This window comes from Salvelinus fontinalis, chromosome 13 (genome assembly GCF_029448725.1).
Source record: "Salvelinus fontinalis isolate EN_2023a chromosome 13, ASM2944872v1, whole genome shotgun sequence".
Classification (NCBI taxonomy): domain Eukaryota; kingdom Metazoa; phylum Chordata; class Actinopteri; order Salmoniformes; family Salmonidae; genus Salvelinus; species Salvelinus fontinalis.
This window is the reverse complement of record NC_074677.1, coordinates 9138532-9155651: the sequence shown is the minus strand read 5'-3', so window position 1 is coordinate 9155651 and position 17120 is coordinate 9138532. Positions and strand designations below refer to the sequence as shown.

At 42.1% G+C, this 17120-nt stretch overlaps 1 protein-coding gene across 1 annotated transcript in view; it reads left to right on the top strand.

Moving 5' to 3' along the window:
* The first annotated feature begins 122 nt into the window (after nucleotides 1–122).
* ncapd3 (non-SMC condensin II complex, subunit D3) overlaps nucleotides 123–17120 on the top strand; it is a 32477-nt gene continuing 15479 nt past the window's right edge. The window contains exons 1-17 of the mRNA XM_055941613.1: nucleotides 123–230; nucleotides 3843–4009; nucleotides 4683–4845; nucleotides 5007–5173; nucleotides 5351–5515; nucleotides 5627–5688; nucleotides 5782–5869; nucleotides 5987–6120; nucleotides 11686–11758; nucleotides 12366–12491; nucleotides 12575–12827; nucleotides 12935–12973; nucleotides 13056–13148; nucleotides 13262–13329; nucleotides 15475–15609; nucleotides 15943–16163; nucleotides 16881–17072. Of these exons, the coding sequence (XP_055797588.1) occupies nucleotides 179–230; nucleotides 3843–4009; nucleotides 4683–4845; nucleotides 5007–5173; nucleotides 5351–5515; nucleotides 5627–5688; nucleotides 5782–5869; nucleotides 5987–6120; nucleotides 11686–11758; nucleotides 12366–12491; nucleotides 12575–12827; nucleotides 12935–12973; nucleotides 13056–13148; nucleotides 13262–13329; nucleotides 15475–15609; nucleotides 15943–16163; nucleotides 16881–17072 (2198 nt within the window). The 5' untranslated portion in view covers nucleotides 123–178. The remainder of the gene's footprint in view (nucleotides 231–3842; nucleotides 4010–4682; nucleotides 4846–5006; nucleotides 5174–5350; nucleotides 5516–5626; nucleotides 5689–5781; nucleotides 5870–5986; nucleotides 6121–11685; nucleotides 11759–12365; nucleotides 12492–12574; nucleotides 12828–12934; nucleotides 12974–13055; nucleotides 13149–13261; nucleotides 13330–15474; nucleotides 15610–15942; nucleotides 16164–16880; nucleotides 17073–17120) is intronic.

Genomic DNA, 17120 nt, shown 5'->3' with positions numbered 1-17120 from the left:
AGCCAATCCGCATTCAGGGCTCAAACCACCCAGTTTATAAAAATATATATGTCAACCAAAGCGGTCAGCTTCAGTTTCTGCGCAATTTCGACGCAACATTTCTGGTGTAAATATAACCGACGATGACGTAAATCAAGGGCGCGAATGTAGAGGAGTTGGCGGGTTTATTCAAAGAAAGATGGAGTTGATACGTGCTCTAGATTTTCTGAAATTGAAAGACGTCTCCGGAGGTAAGTCCTAATTTGAAAGGATATGTGTAATGAAGTAGTACGGAAATAACAATTGGCCTGCTTATATTATTGATATTTTAACGAATTTGCCGTGCCAGGTTGCAAGAGAACCGATGCTATCTAGCTAGCGTGAACGCCTGACGTGACGTTATCCCTGTTTTGATTTGCTAGTTTTTTGCTAACCAGCTAGCTACTGTTAAGTCCTAATATGTTAAGTGTCACCAACTTCAGTGATATGAGCTTATCTAACACTTTACCAATACTAGTATGGCAGGTTTTATCGACTTAGCTAGCTAACGTTACATTTTATTGTTATAACACTAACATTACTGTGGTTGTGTAGTTCCATTTGTCACTTGCTAAATTCAAGTTGCCATACAAGTCTGTATTCCCATTCCTTTGATGAATATATCATACAGTCCATGCCTAGTATACAGTACACTGTTCATTCCATTTCCACAGTAGCACCTACACTGAAATGGCATAAGAGTATCAACACTGAGCTAACTAATAGCTACAGCTGCAGCTAATAGCCACAGCTGATGACTTGCAGCCTTATTCCAGGAGCTGTTCCAAGACTCCTCTTCGTCTCCCTCTTTTATGAAAGGAGTGTTTCGAAAGGCTCTGTGTATTTCCGTCACTGCTAGCATACGTTTGACAGCTATCAGGCTCTTGTTTGACAGCTGTCGGGCTCACTTGAACATTCCAGAACGTAGGAACAAATGGCAGATTTCGCTGTACATAACAAAGAAATAGTCAGGGTTTAGCTAATATAATTATCTCACATTTACCTACAACAATAATGACTTGACAAAGTTTCATCATGATGTAGGCGTAAGAAACAATGTTTGGAATACAGTAACGTTACATGCTGACTACACCGCTCGCGTGCGTTAAAAAATAAATTTTGAAATCTATGTTACTCGATTATTGCGGCAAGCGAGCGTCTGCGTTGCTAAGGGCTAAAATATAAATCAGTTATATTTCTGATGCAGATCGCGCTGCAAGTCCTGCATCTCCCATCTCCTCATTGGTTTATAGAAGCAGGTACCCATGTGCCATCTCCTCATTGGTTATACCCACGTGGGTGACTGGAAGACAAACGAGGTCAGGTAATGCACCTAATTTATGAAACTTGCAATATAATGTCGCTACCAGGAGACAGGCCAGTACATCAGGAGACGTGGAGGAGGGCGTAGGAGGGCAACAACCCAGCAGCAGGATCGCTACCTCCGCCTTTGTGCAAGGAGGAGCAGGAGGAGCACTGCCAGAGCCCTGCAAAATGACCTCCAGCAGGCCACAAATGTGCATGTGTCAGCATATGGTCTCACAAGGGGTCTGAGGATCTCATCTCGGTACCTAATGGCAGTCAGGCTACCTCTGGCGAGCACATGGAGGGCTGTGCGGCCCCCCAAAGAAATGCCACCCCACACCATGACTGACCCACCGCCAAACCGGTCATGCTGGAAGATGTTGCAGGCAGCAGAACGTTCTCCACGGCGTCTCCGCGGAGGTAGCAGTCCTGCTGCTGGGTTGTTGCCATCCTACGGCCACCTCCACGTCTCCTGATGTACTGACCTGTCTCCTGGTAGCGACCAAATGCTCAGGACACTACGCTGAAAGACACAGCAAACCTTTTTGCCACAGCTCGCATTGATGTGCCATCCTGGATGAGCTGCACTACCTGAGCCACTTGTGTGGGTTGTAGACTCCGTCTCATGCTACCACTAGGGTGAGAGCACCGCCAGCATTCAAAAGTGACCAAAACATCAGCCAGGAAGCATAGGAACTGAGAAGTGGTCTGTGGTCACCACCTGCAGAATCACTCCTTTATTGGGGGTGTCTTGCTAATTGCCTATAATTTCCACCTTTTGTCTATTCCATTTGCACAACAGCATGTGAAATTTATTGTCAATCAGTGTTGCTTCCTAAGTGGACAGTTTGATTTCACAGAAGTGTGATTGACTTGGAGTTACATTGTGTTGTTTAAGTGTTCCCTTTATTTTTTTGAGCAGTGTATATATATATTTTTTTGGGGGGGGGGGTGTAATATAATGAATTTGAAATTATTTATACTTTTACTTTTTAAAGTTAAGTATATTTAAAACCAAATATTTTATGACTTACTCAAGTAGTATTTTACTGTCTGACTTTTACTTTTAATTTTCTATTAAGGTATCTTTACTTTTACTCAAGTATGACAATTTAGGTACTTTTTCCACCACTGCACCCTATAATCTGTAAACCGTACATGATACAGACATCTTGGTGTCATCATTATACCCATTATAGTGTGCACTGTCCTCTAACATATGGAGTATGTCTAGATTCTGAAATACACATTTCAATTTATTCAATGTTAGTCATATTAATAGTTTTATCTCAACTACCCTTTTTTATTTAGCTTATTTTTAGACTTATTGTTTGAAACAATATACTCTTCAAACGCATACAATTTCCAGAGTGGGCTCTCTGGTACTTATAATGATATTACCCATTTTATACATAGAAATTGACGTTATAGGTCATTAACCATTGTGCCAGCAGCATACCACCCTGCATACCACTACTGGCTTGCTTCTGAAGCTAAGCAGGGTTGGTCCTGGTCAGGCCCTGGATGGGAGACCAGATGCTGCTGGAAGTGGTGTTGGAGGGCCAGTAGGAGGCACTCTTTCCTCTGGTCTAAAAAAAAAAAAAAATATCCCAATGCCCCAGGGCAGTGATTGGGGACACTGCCGTGTGTAGGGTGCCGTCTTTCGGATGGGACGTTAAACGGGTGTCCTGACTCTGAGGTCATTAAAGATCCCATGGCACTTATCGTAAGAGTAGGGGTGTTAACCCCGGTGTCTTGGCTAAATTCCCAATCTGGCCCTCAAACCATCATGGTCACCTAATAATCCCCAGTTTACAATTGGCTCATTCATCCACCTCCTCTCCCCTGTAACTATTCCCCAGGTCGTTTCTGCAAATGAGAACGTGTTCTCAGTCAACTTACCTGGTAAAATAACGGGAAAAAAAATAATAAAAAATAAATAAATAATAATAATAATAATAAATAAAAACAATCACATCCCTCCTTTAGAATTGCACATTCAGTAAATCACCAGCCGGGGGAGTTCACTTTGAATCCATTTACCATTCACTGTGGTGTTTGGAAAATTGGTCTTTAAAATAAACAAAATCAAAAAGGAGAGTTTTTTTCATATGAATATTTTTTATGTTGAATAAATTAATCTCTATTTGAGAATCTAGAGTAGACATACTCCATATGTTAGAGTACACTAGAAGAGGTATAATGACCAAGATGTTATCGAAGGCATGTATAAGTCAAAAAATTGCATAAAATGGCCACTTTCTTCATGATTTTCTTAAGTGGTTTGTAATACACATTTTTAAAGCATGTCAAGTGTCCTGCCTCCAATTGTTCTGGCAATTCTCACATAGGAACTTCAATCTGAGATGCCAAAAATATTTTCCGCTCCAGCTGGCGTGGAATTGCCCTATGATAGCTAGCTGATTTATTATCATGTCAAGTCAGTCTTGCATTCATTGTTCAGAGTTTGGGCTCAAGTAAGGAGTTTAAACTAATATTCATTGGTGTTTTTTGTGCAGGTTGGGTTGATGCTGTGTGGGATTTTGAATTCACTGAAACTGAACCACTGGATGCTGCCATTGTCATAAAAAATGGATCCAAGGAATTCAAAACGTTGTACAGTCACCTGCTACCCTATATGACTGACACTGAGGTGTCCACTTTAGGAACTGATGGCACATCACAAGTAAGAACTGTTTTAGTAAAGAGTTTAGCTTGAAAATTGCATAGTCTTTTCTGTTTGGCTGTCCTTAACCTCAAGTACTTGTAGCATACCCTTTTTAAAGATGGAATTGTAATGTTGAAACTGCCAGGTCCGTTTAGGATATTACAACAACAAAGTTACTGCAACCAACCAACACTGACACATCATTGCACGTGCGAAAGAACATCAGAATATGTACCACATTTACCGACGCACCTCACCTCGCTCAGTTTCATCCACAAAATAAAATAACAAAGGTGCTGGAGTGGACAGTAGAGCTGTTTCCTCTAGTGTGAATTCCATCTTGAAATGCATGGTTTTATTTCTATCAACTTCATACTGGTCATGAGGTTAGTTATCAAATCAGGAGCGTGTAATACCATGTCTGTTATGTTTAGTATGAAAATCAGAGACCTGTGGCGGACGGTGGATGGGGTCTTCCTGGGACATACATCTATATTATAATAAAAAATTGTGCAGTGGAGGCCATGATTTAGCAGTGGCGTTGCGCCACTGCTACATGCATATAGGGGAAACACTGAATAATTTACAAATAGGTTTGACTTGAAAGTTGGGAACCTTTCTGTTACAGAGAAGCAATCCATAGAATGTACTCTGATTTATCATTCCCTTGATTCTGTGATTGTATTTTTAGAGTGTCTGGACAGTGTTCGGTGACAATGGGGTCTCTGTCAAGTCACTTGTGGCGGTGCTGTCGTACTTTGTTTTGGGAGGGAAGTCCAAAACAGCCAGCGTTCAGCAAAGGATAAGCGCTCTACAGGCATCCTCCCTCTACTTACTGCTACTGGGAATCCCAGGTATGTTCTGTACTGTACTAAGTAAAATTCTGAAGCATGTTTGATTAGGACTTCTAATGTGGACAGGTGAAAATAATTTCCTGTGGGCTGGAGGTTACCCTGTGAATGTGTGTTTACTCTGGTCTGTCTCTTGGTCTTGCCTTTCTGTCTGTCTTCCACAGGTAGTGTGGTCAACAAAATGTTCCACCAAATACTCTTTGACACTTGCTTGAACACCGTGAGCAACTGTTGGCCCCAGAGCTTGGTCAAGAAGCGCAAGAAAGATACTTTGAAGAGCTCTCAGGCTGACGGCAAACGGTCCAAACCACACAGGAAAGACAATGACGAGGTTTGTCACAGATATACTGGAAATGTCCAGGCATGTTCCTGTTTTCATACTTGGGGCTGTCTTACCTTACACAATATTGTATAATGACACTGATCAAATCTCAATGATCCTTTAATTTTGCCAAGGTTACTTACTTTGTTCATTCTAAGTGTTTTTGTCTTGTCTCTCACTCAACAGATGGAAGTAGATGAGAATGAGGAACAGGAGGAGGAGGTCCATTTGTCTCCACAGGACCTCATGAAAATCAGAGAGGGAGTCGTCCTCCTGGTGAAAAGCCTCCTCCGGCTCCTCCTCAAATTTCCGTTGAAGGATGAGCCACAGAGTGCAGACAACTGTGTACAGGTACTTCTGGATAGTGCCAGTATCTATAGGCTAGGTGGTTTTGACCTCGTTGTCTATTAAAATGTTGAGCAGTTACACCATTAAAAGCTGGATCTTCTTTGTCAACTTTAGATGTTTGCCAAGCTGACTAACTTTGAGCCTGTTATTGGAGAATTGACCTTTGGTGCTGGACAGTAAGTACACAGACATACATACACTTCATTATCCTATGTGAACTTAAATATTTTCAAATATTTTTTTTTTTAATTGTATTGATCTGTGCCCAGGGATATCGACGACATGAGGACAATGCCTGAGTTGGCCTATTACGGATTGTGGTTGCTCTGCTCCTCAAATCATGGAGATGAGAAAGTGGTATTTAGGAAAATGCATATACAACACATCTTCCTTGGTCAAAACATTGCTACTGACTTACTACCGTAATGAGTTTAAGCTCTGGTTCTTTGTTGTTGAATTAACTTGTCTCTCCAGTCTCTGGGCCGGGTTTTCCACAGAGTCCTGTATGTGATCCTCATGATGAGCAAAGGGGAAAGTGGCAAGCCCTCCCTCATGATGGCCACCCAAGCTGTCCTCGCTGCCCGGGATCAGGCCATTGGCTTTGTCAGGTAAGGAATGGCAGTTCACAACGTGAATCAATAAACATGCTTCCTCTCCTTCACTCCATGTCCATCTGCAATGATCAGGAAACAGGAGGATATGTCCAAAAAAACATTTTGTCAAAAGCTTCATAAACAACAGGTGTAGACTAAAGTGTTTTGATTTTGATACCAAGTTTAGTATCACAAAAGTCGATACCATCACAATACCAAAATGATACGGGGGGGGGGGCGGGGGCATATTAGCCGAAGTCACAGAATGGCACTTGATCCAGACAGATTTTTGAGTTCAATATCATTACATTTGACATTTTTTAATGTATGCATTATAAAATCATACAATCAATTTGACTTTTGTAAAAAATAAAAAATAAACTATGTACTACATAACATAATGGTATTCATCAGGACAGGCTAGAGCTAGCAATGAGTAAGTGGCGCAGGCTGTGAGGAGGCTCAGTGTTCTCGCGCTATAATTATTGGGACATCGGCTGCATTGATACAGACTTTATCCTCTCAAGCAGTAGACGATGACATGAGACACATTTGACAGAAGTATAGAAAGTAAAAATAAAAAATGTAGTACAGACCTATTTTCACGTTTGGCCTTGCGAATGTTAACCTGTTTAAAGGCCTTATTCACATCGGTTAATAAGGCTGATGGAACAGATTGTTCGGAACAGCTGGTGCTATCATGCATGGTTCAGTTTTTTATTTTTTTAATAATAGAACATACAATTTATTTTTTCCTTTCAAAGCATTTCATGGCTATAGATGTGAGTGCTACCATGCAATAGTCATTTATATATACGTGTGTGTGTGTATATATGCATATATGCATATATATATATATATACACACACATAGACATACGTGTACACTGCTCAAAACACTGCTCAAAAAAATAAAGGGGACACTTAAACAACACAATATAACTCCAAGTCAATCACACTTCTGTGAAATCAAACTGTCCACTTAGGAAGCAACACTGATTGACAATAAATTTCACATGCTGTTGTGCAAATGGCATAGACAAAAGGTCTGGACACTACGCTGACAGACACAGCAAACCTTCTTGCCACAGCTCGCATTGATGTGCCATCCTGGATGAGCTGCACTACCTGAGCCACTTGTGTGGGTTGTAGACTCCGTCTCATGCTACCACTAGAGCGAGAGCACCGCCAGCATACAAAAGTGACCAAAACATCAGCCAGGAAGCATAGGAACTGAGAAGTGGTCTGTGGTCACCACCTGCAGAATCACTTCTTTATTGGGGGTGTCTTGCTAATTGCCTATAATTTCCACTTGTTTTCTATTCCATTTGCACAACAGCATGTGAAATGTATTGTCAATCAGTGTTGCTTCCTAAGTGGACAGTTTGATTTCACAGAAGTGTGATTGACTTGGCGTTACATTGTGTTGTTTAAGTGTTCCCTTTATTTTTTTGAGCAGTGTGTGTATTTATATATATGTGTGTGTGTGTGTGTGTGTGTGTGTGTGTGTGTGTGTGTGTGTGTGTGTGTGTGTATATATGCACATATATACAGTGGGGCAAAAAAGTATTTAGTCAGCCACCAATTGTGCAAGTTCTTCCACTTAAAAAGATGAGAGGCTTGTAATTTTCATCATAGGTACACTTCAAATATGACAGAGAAAATGAGGGGGAAAAATCCAGACAATCACATTGTAGGATTTTTAACGAATTCATTTGCAAATTATGGTGGAAAATAAGTATTTGGTCAATAACAAAAGTTTAACTGAATACTTTGTTATATACCCTTTGTTGGCAATGACAGAGGTCAAATGTTTTCTGTAAGTCTTCGCAAGGTTTTCACACACTGTTGCTGGTATTTTGGCCCATTCCTCCATGCAGATCTCCTCTAGAGCAGTGATGTTTTGGGGCTGTTGCTGGGCAACACGGACTTTCAACTCCCTCCAAAGATTTTCTATGGGGTTGAGATCTGGAGACTGGCTAGGCCACTCCAGGACCTTGAAATGCTTCTTACAAAGCCACTCCTTCGTTGCCCGGGCGGTGTGTTTGGGATCATTGTCATGCTGAAAGACCCAGCCACGTTTCATCTTCAATGCCCTTGCTGATGGGAGGTTTTCACTCAAAATCTCACGATACATGGCCCCATTCATTCTTTCCTTTACACGGATCAGTCGTCCTGGTCCCTTTGCAGAAAAACAGCCCCAAAGCATGATGTTTCCACCCCCATGCTTCACAGTAGGTATGGTGTTCTTTGGATGCAACTCAGCATTCTTTGTCCTCCAAACACGACGAGTTGAGTTTACCAAAAAGTTATATTTTGGTTTCATCTGACCATATGACATTCTCCCAATCTTCTTCTGGATCATCCAAATGCTCTCTAGCAAACTTCAGACGGGCCTGGACATGTACTGGCTTAAGCAGGGGGACACGTCTGGCACTGCAGGATTTGAGTCCCTGGCGGCGTAGTGTGTTACTGATGGTAGGCTTTGTTACTTTGGTCCCAGCTCTCTGCAGGTCATTCACTAGGTCCCCCCGTGTGGTTCTGGGATTTTTGCTCACCGTTCTTGTGATCATTTTGACCCCACGGGGTGAGATCTTGCGTGGAGCCCCAGATCGAGGGAGATTATCATTCAGTCTTCCATTTCCTAATAATTGCTCCCACAGTTGATTTCTTCAAACCAAGCTGCTTACCTATTGCAGATTCAGTCTTCCCAGCCTGGTGCAGGTCTACAATTTTTTGTTTCTGGTGTCCTTTGACAGCTCTTTGGTCTTGGCCATAGTGGAGTTTGGAGTGTGACTGTTTGAGGTTGTGGACAGGTGTCTTTTATAATGATAACAAGTTCAAACAGGTGCCATTAATACAGGTAACGAATGGAGGACAGAGGAGCCTCTTAAAGAAGAAGTTACAGGTCTGTGAGAGCCAGAAATCTTGCTTGTTTGTAGTTGACCAAATAGTTATTTTCCACCATAATTTGCAAATAAATTCATAAAAAATCCTACAATGTGATATTCTGGATTTTTTTTCTCTTTTTGTCTGTCACAGTTGAAGTGTACCTATGATGAAAATTACAGGCCTCTCCTTTTTAAGTGGGAGAACTTGCACAATTGGTGGCTGACTAAATATTTTTTTGCCCCACTGTATATACACACATATATGTATGTGTGTGTGCATATATACATACAGTTGAAATCAGAAGTTTGAATACACTTTGGTTGGAGGAATTTAAACTTGTTTTTCAACCACTCCACAAATGTATTACTAACAAAGTATAGTTTTGGCAAGTTGGTTAGGACATCTACTTTGTGCATGACACAAGTAATTTTGTCAACAATTGTTTACAGACAGATTATTTGACTTATAACTCACTGTATCACAATTCCAGTTGGTCAGAAGTTTACATACACTAAGTTCACTGTGCCTTAAACAGCGTGGAAAATTCCAGAAAATTGTCATGTCTTTAGAAGCTTTTGATAGGCTAATTGACATCATTTGAGTCAATTGGAGGTGTACCTGTGGATGTATTTTAAGGCCTACCTTCAAACGCAGTGCCTCTTTGCTTGACATCGTGGGAAAATCAAAAGAAATCAGTCAAGACCTCAGGGGGAAAAAAATGTAGACCACAAGTCTGGTTCATCCTTGGGAGCAATTTCCAAACGCCTGATGGTACCACGTTCATCTGTGCAAGTATAAACACCATGGGACCACACAGCCGTCCTACCGCTCAGGAAGGAGACGTGTTCTGTCTCCTAGAGATGAATGTACTTTGGTGCGGAAAGTGCAAATCAATCCCAGAACAGCAAAGGACCTTGTGAAGATGCTGGAGGAAACGGGTACAAAAGCATCTATATCCACAGTAAAACGAGTCCTATATCGACATATCCTGAAAGGCCGCTCAGCAAGGAAGAAGCCACTGCTCCAAAACTGCCATATAAAAGCCAGACTACGGTTTGCAACTGCACATGGGGACTAAGATCTTACTTTTTGGAGAAATGTCCTCTGGTCTGATGAAACAAAAATAGAACTGTTTGGTCACAATGACCATTGTTATGTTTGGAGGAAAAAGGGCTAGCAAGCTGAAAAACACCATCCCAACCGTGGAGCACGGGGGTGGCAATATCATGTTGTGGGTGTGCTTTGCTGCAGGAAGATGAAGATTGAAAATTATGTGGATATATTGAAGCAACATCTCAAGACATCGGTCAGGAAGTTAAAGCTTGGTCGCAAATGGGTCTTCCAAATGGACAATGACCCCAAGCATACTTCCAAAGTTGTGGCAAAAATGGTTTAAGGACGATGAAGTCAAGGTATTGGAGTTGCCATCACAAAGCCCTGATCTCAATCCCATAGAAAATGTGTGGGCAGAACTGAAAAAGCGTGTGCGAGCAAGGAGGCCTACAAACCTGACTCAGTTACACCAGCTCTGTCAGGAGGAATGGGCCAAAATTCACCCAACTTATTGTAGGAAGCTTGTGGAAGGTTACCTGAAACATTTGACCCAAGTTAAACATTTTCAAGGCAATGCTACCAAATACTAATTGAGTGCATGTGAACTTCTGACCCACTGGGAATGTGATGAAAGAAATAAAAGCTGAAATAAATCATTCTCTCTTATTATTCTGACATTTCACATTCTTAAAATAAAGTGGTGATCCTAACTGACCTAAAACAGGGAATTTTTACTTGGATTAAATGTCAGGAATTGTGATGCACCTTAGCCAACTACATTTAAACTGTATGTAAACTTTTGACTTCAACTGTGTGTGTTTTATATATATATATATATATAACATAAAATAAAATAAACATGTACTCCTGAGCTCTGATGCGGTAAGGCAGGGGTTCTTACATTTTTTCACTCGTGGCCCCCCTTCCAGGATAAAACTTATTTCCTGTAATTCTACACTTCGTTATTGAATTTTTTTATGCAAGTCAGTTTATAACAAATTCTTATTTACAATGATGGCCTACTGGGGAACAGTGGGTTAATTGCCTTGTTCACGGGCAGAATGGCAGATTTTTACCATGTCAGCTCGGGGATTCGATCCAGCAACCTTTTGGTTACCGCTCTGACCACAAGGCTACCTGCCGCCCCATGAGGCGCAGAGAAAATCTAGCAGTTTTAATTCTCAAATTCTTGGAATTATATACATGTGTATTCATGTGATATTTGAGTCACTCAAACATTACAACAATCTATGGGCTAAAAAAAACTTCAGCTGACATTGGCTAGTTGATCTAGACATGGCTCTCTAAGGTATGCAATGACTGACATGCCAAGGAAAACTTATGATGCACTCCCAATTGCGGCTTGTGCATTCTAATTTGACAACTTTCAAGAACTAGTTGAAAGCCGGTCTGAACGCCCCAGTGTACGGGGGGGGGGGGGTGATCCCCGTACACTGCTGTTTTACCCTTTACCTTTTTGTATGTAGAATCTTTAAAAAGCTCCCTCAAAGTATATTTAAAAAACTAACATGCACTCCTGTATGGACTCGTAAGAACCCTTGAATTTTTTTGTTGCAGTTTGAAATGCATATCACTAGTTGCTGTAATGGATCTCGCCCTGTGTGTCTCATCATAGTCATGTTGTTGATGAACTGAAAGAGCCAGCACTGCCCTTTCTACGGATCCTCCTGCAGCACATATCCTTCCGGGTAAAACTACATTTACTTTAAAATGCAATCCATACATTTTTTGTCAATTCGGAACTAATCCAACATCTGTCTAAAAGAGAATTTACTCCTATAAAAGACGTTGGGGCCTCCCGAGTGGCGCAGTGGTCTAAAGCACTGCATCGCAGTTTTGCGTCGTCACTACAGCCTGCGGTTCGATCCCAGGCTGTGTCACAACCAGCCGTGACCAGGAGTCCCATAGGGCGTCGCACAATTGGCCCAGCGTCATCCGGGTTGGGGAGGGTTTGTCCGGGGTGGCTTCACTTGGCTCATCGCTCTCTAGCGACTCCTTGTGGCGGGCTGGGCGCCTGCAGGTTGACTTCGGTCGTCAGTTGAACAGTGTTTCATCCGACACATTGGTGCAACTGGCTTCTGGGTTAAGCGAGCAGGTGTTAAGAAGTGCGGATTGGTGGTTCATGTTTCACAGGACGCATGACTCGACCTTCGCCTCTCCCGAGACCATGGGGGAGTTGCAGCAATGAGACAAGATCGTAATCCTGAAAAGGGGGATAAAAGTTAGAACAGAAAATACAAATAAAGACATTGGATCACATTAGATAATAGCTTTGTCCTGGCATGAATTTTTCAGATGGTGGACAAGACAGACTACCGTACGCATGGAGCCCAGGCCGTGGCCAAGCTGCTGGCCAAAATGCCCTGTGGAGACTACGCGTCATTCATAAAGTGGCTATTTGATTACTCCAGACAATCAAAGGTAAGTGCTGTCAAGTATGAATTAGTTGGGATTTGAGCTGTTGGCTTTGAACTGAATCTGAACTTTCTGCTGTCTTCCTCTAGGTGGCGTACCGGATGTTTGCACTGGACGTGTCCATGGCTCTGCTGGAACAGCCAGAGAGGGAAGCAAATGAAAATTTAGACGCAGAACTAGTTTCCTTCCTGTCCCACAGGTTCCTGGTCCACAACATGGTGTTTGGCCGTCGCTCAGACGCTTCGCCCACAGTCCGAGGCCACGCCCTCACCTGCCTGGCCCAGTGCCTGGAGCTGCCCTCCATGAACGCCACACGCAGCATCAAAGAGCTCTTCTCCACCAGTGAGTCTCACACACACAAACATTAACATATGCATGTATGTACACATGCACAAAGCACCAAATACTAGTTGCATACTAAACTAATTTGTAATTTCTATCAATTTTAGCATCTGCGCAGACTGTCTTGGAGGGTAACGGTTCTGATGGTAAGCTCTAGAACAGCTTTAAATCCAGTAATATAGTTGGATATTTTTGTTTGTTTACTCAGTGACCTGCTCCTTTTTTTAGGCACTTTAAATTCACAGACGACCCAAAAAACGTTCAAGACTTTACCTTTCAAGACTATTGAGATCACAAACAATGACCATGCAAGTTTTGAGGGTAAGTCCAAAAAAAATTACAGGCTTTTTAGGTGTTTATTTATAACATTGTTTGATGGGACATGATTTCAGTATTTGATGGTAATGTGATGCTCATGTTTTCTTTTGCAAAAGACACAATGGCTTTACTGAAGCGCCGTGTGAGTGACCCAAAGACCAACGTGAGGAAGTGTGCACTGCAGGTACGTACTTCTGTCTTTGTTTAATGTGTGTACTGTACAGTAGTTGACATGACTTAAAGAGCTGTAGGCTTCTCTTGCATGGTTGTATGCCATTAACCTTCTTGAGTCAATTAGCATAATATAAAAATCTGCCAGTTTGGCCTGTCCACTTTTTATGACCCTTTTATGGAAAGGTGAGACTCTCACGAACACACTATCTAGGACGCTCACAAGACTCGTCTGAAGGTACCCTGGTACCATTTTTTTATTTTTATGAAAGGAAGTATACAGTACTGTGCAAAAGTTTTAGGCAGGTGTGAAAAAATGCTGTAAAGCAAGAATTGTTATATTTATCAATTAACAAAATGCAAAGTGAGTGAGCGGAAGAAAAATCTACATCAAATCAATATTTGGTGTGACCACCCTTTGCCTTCAAAACAGCATCAATTCTTATAGGTACACTTGCACACATTTTTTGAAGGAACTTGGCATGTAGGTTGGCCTAAACATCTTGGAGAACCTAACTACAGTTCTTCTTTGGGTTTAGGCAGCCTCAGGTGCTTCTCTCTCTTCATGCAAACCCAGACAGACTCGATGATGTTGAGATCAGGGCTCTGTGGTGGCCATACCATCACTTTCAGGACTCCTTGTTCTTCTTTACGCTAAAGATAGTTCTTAATGACTTTAGCTGTATGTTTGGGGTTGTTGTCATGCTGCAGAATACATTTTGGGCAAATCAGATGCCTCCCTGATGGTATTGTGTAAGTATCTACCTGTATTTCTCAGCATTGAGGAGACCATTAATTCTGACAAAATCCCCAACTCCATTTGCAGAAATGCAGCCCCAAACTTGCATGGAACCTCCAACATGCTTCACTGTTGCCTGCAGACACTTATTCGTGTACCACTCTCCAGCCCTTCGTTGAAGAAACTTCCTCTGCTACAGCCAAATATTTCACATTTTGGCTTATCAGTCCAGAGCACCTGCTGCCCTTTTTCTGCACCCCAGTTCCTGTGTTTTTGTGCATAGTTGAGTCGCTTGGCCTTGTTTCCACGTTGGAGGTATGGCTTTTTGGTCGCAAGTCTTCCATGAAGGCCACATCTGACCAGACTTCTCCGGACAGTAGATGGGTGTACCAGGGTCCCACTGTTTTCTGCAAATTCTGCTGCAGTAAGCTCCTTGGCTGACCACTGCATCTACAGTCCTCAATGTTGCCCGTTTCTTTGTGCTGCTTCAAAAGAGTTTGGACAGCACATCTGGAAGAGACCTTGCTGATGCAGTATAACTTCCTTGTCTTGTTGCGGTGCTCAGTTTTGCCATGGTGTATGACTTTTGACTTCAGCAACCTCACCTTCAGCAACCTCACCTTGTTAGCTGAGTTTGGCTGTTCCTCACCCAGTTTTATTCCTCCTACACAGCTGTTTCAGTTCATGATTGTTTCAACCTACATATTGAATTTGAATTTTTACCTGTTTGGTGTAATTGTTTAATCTTACACCTGACTATATGCCTACAAAATCCCTGACTTTGTGCAAGTGTACCTACAATAATTTATGCTGTTTTGAAGGCAAAGGGTGGTCAAACCAAATATGGATTTGAATTAGATTTTATTCTGTTCACTCACTTTGCATTTAGTTAATTGATAAATATAATCTATTAACATGTCTATTTTTGAAAGCATTCTTACTTTACAGCATTTTTTCACACCTGCCTAAAACGTTTGCACAGTACTGTATATGGAAGTAGTTTAGTACCTAAAAAAAAAAGTGGTTAAATATGTAAAAAATAAATACATTTCCTGATGTTTCTTATCTCAGATATAGGACAGGCACTTCAAAACAAACTTTCCTAAAAAAAATTGGGGACAGTTTTTCCATGTGTCACTCTGTTATTCAATGTGTTTTTATGGGCTAATGGCAGTAAGACCAAATTCAATGTTTAATCAAATAATAAATACCTAAAGGGGTCCTAGCATTCAAAATAAAGTATCTAATTGATTCTTTGTATGACCATCTTCAAATAATTCCATATGTTAGCTTAGTAGAACACCGATTGTGGAATGCACATTTCTTGCTTGCTACTCATTCTACCTGCTGGGGCAATATAAGGTGTGCAAACACGACCAACCCGCTCTTTAAAATCTCACTAACCCTCATTGTGTCCAGGCGATGATGGGCCTGCTGAAGCACAACGTGATCATGCTCAGTGAGGAGAACTTGGCTGTGCTGTCAGAACGCACCCGGGACCCCGCCCTGTCTGTCAAGAAGAAGGCCCTGCAGTGCCTCATGGACCTCCTTGCTGTGAGTAGCTAGCTCTGTCTGTGTGGGTGGCACTGCTCACTGCCTCTCCTTCTACTACCCTCTAGTCTAGGGTACTGCTGGGGGTACTCGAGGACTGGAGTTGGGAAACACTGCCCAAGTCTAGTTGAGCTTCTGCCATATTGTACATGAGCAGATCAACACTTCCATCCTATTCACCTATGGAGTTTCCATGGTCCAGGAAACTGGCTCATAAGGTTTAGGAGCCTTGTAGATCTCTGGCCTGTATAGTCAACTTCAGTCATTCACAAGCACTCTCCTCTTTTCTCCATATTTTTCTCATATCTCTGTGCCTGGTGCTACCCCTCCATTCAGGCCCACCCAGAGAACAGCCTGGTACAGAAGGCATGGCTGCGGGGCGTGGTGCCGGCCGTGGTGGACGCAGAGAGCTCTGTCCAGGAGAAAGCCCTGGAGTGCCTAGAGCAGACCATCCTCAGCCAGGTGAAGAGCCACGGCTCCTACAGCTACAGGGATGCCCAGCAGACACTGACCTGGGACCTGCTGGGCCTGCTGTGTGACCACTGCCAAGACCTTGGGTAGGTGCTGTTAAAAGAATTTTGATTCCTGTTTATTAACCAATTCAATTAAAACACTCTGCCCATAAATAAGAATTTGTAAGATAAATCTGCATAAAATGGACAGATCCCAGTCTTAAAATCAATCAATCAATAGCGTTTATTCTCGAGAGTACTGATCATAATACATTTTACATCAGGTTATATAATAAAGATGATGTCATAGGTTTTAATGTCCAACCTCCTCTCGGATACAATGGCAATACAGTTCGAGTTCTCATTACTGTCTGCCACCTGTTCAACTATCTACAACCAACTCAAGGTCTTTCCCCTCCCTGGGTAGAGACATCATTCTAGCCTGTCTGAAGATAAACCCATTCTTTCTAACAAGGAACACATAACATTCAGCATTTATGAGTTATAATTCTAAGTCAAATGTATACATATTTTAGTCATTAAACACAAAAATCCCGTAACAGGTGCACATTCACGCTGCTTTCGGAGACTTCATGTTAATTAAGTGCGTCTGGGGGTGCTCTTCAGCCAAAAGTGGTCTGCTAAATGTCCAGAAATAATCTAATCTAGAAGTGAGGAACACCTCCCCACAGCCAATATTATGCTAAATATGTATGAATTATATTCAAACAAAAATCTGACCTAAACAATTAACTTCCATGGTGTATCTAAGTGGGGACACAAAAACATTTATTAAACCTTTGCGTTCCTCCTCCTCTACAGCCGGTACTTCAGCAGGGCCTTCACGGTGTGGTCCAAGCAGAACAAGTTCACTGCAGCCTTCATCAACAACCTCATCTCTCACACGGAGGCAGAGCACGCGGCCGGGGCGTGGCTGCTGCTCTCCAAAGTGGCCAGCTCCTGCCCCCGACTCGACTACGGAAAGATCTTGGACGCCTGGGATGACCTGGTCAGGTCAGTGTAGTTCAGGCTATTGATAAATATCTTACAGTATTTATTTTT